This window comes from Pygoscelis adeliae, unplaced genomic scaffold, assembly GCF_000699105.1.
Source record: "Pygoscelis adeliae isolate BGI_AS28 unplaced genomic scaffold, ASM69910v1 Scaffold294, whole genome shotgun sequence".
NCBI lineage: Eukaryota > Metazoa > Chordata > Aves > Sphenisciformes > Spheniscidae > Pygoscelis > Pygoscelis adeliae.
In genome coordinates this window covers 2,477,059-2,477,498 of record NW_008824722.1, presented here as the reverse complement: position 1 = coordinate 2,477,498, position 440 = coordinate 2,477,059, and the positions used below count along the sequence as shown (strand labels likewise).

Sequence of the window (440 nt, the reverse complement as noted above, 5' to 3'; positions counted from 1 at the left end):
CCGAGGTGCTGACAGTCGGCACGGCCGGAGAGCTGCTCCCGCCGGCGGACGATTTCCTCCCGTGAGGGGCACCTCGGGCGAGCTTAAACCCCCGCCCTGCCTGCCCGCGTGCCCCGGCCTCGTTTTATCGCCCGCCATCGACTCTCCAAATCACTGGATTTACGGGAAGAACCCCAGCGTTTAAAATCAGGCGGGTGACCAAGTATTTGCATGATCACGGCCATGACTCCTGACGCAGCTTATAACAAGCACAAAAAAATCCGGTATTACCAACTTCCCTTTCGTTAGCCTTAGCCCGGTTTTGCTATCCAAAGGGCTTAGGGTGCCTAAAGTAACTTCATTAAGACTCCCTTTGAAATTCAAGGTTCAAGATCAAGGATGCCCTCAAAAGTACCGCCTGCGTAGGCACGTTTTTGTTTCAAGTAAACCCCATTGGAAAC

General features: G+C 53.6%; 1 protein-coding gene across 1 annotated transcript in view; it reads right to left on the bottom strand.

Moving 5' to 3' along the window:
- The window catches only part of KNDC1 (kinase non-catalytic C-lobe domain (KIND) containing 1), a 68,286-nt gene extending 68,148 nt beyond the window's left edge, over positions 1-138 (bottom strand). The window contains exon 1 of the mRNA XM_009323322.1: positions 14-138. Within this exon, the coding sequence (XP_009321597.1) occupies positions 14-138 (125 nt within the window). The remainder of the gene's footprint in view (positions 1-13) is intronic.
- Positions 139-440: the final 302 nt, after the last annotated feature.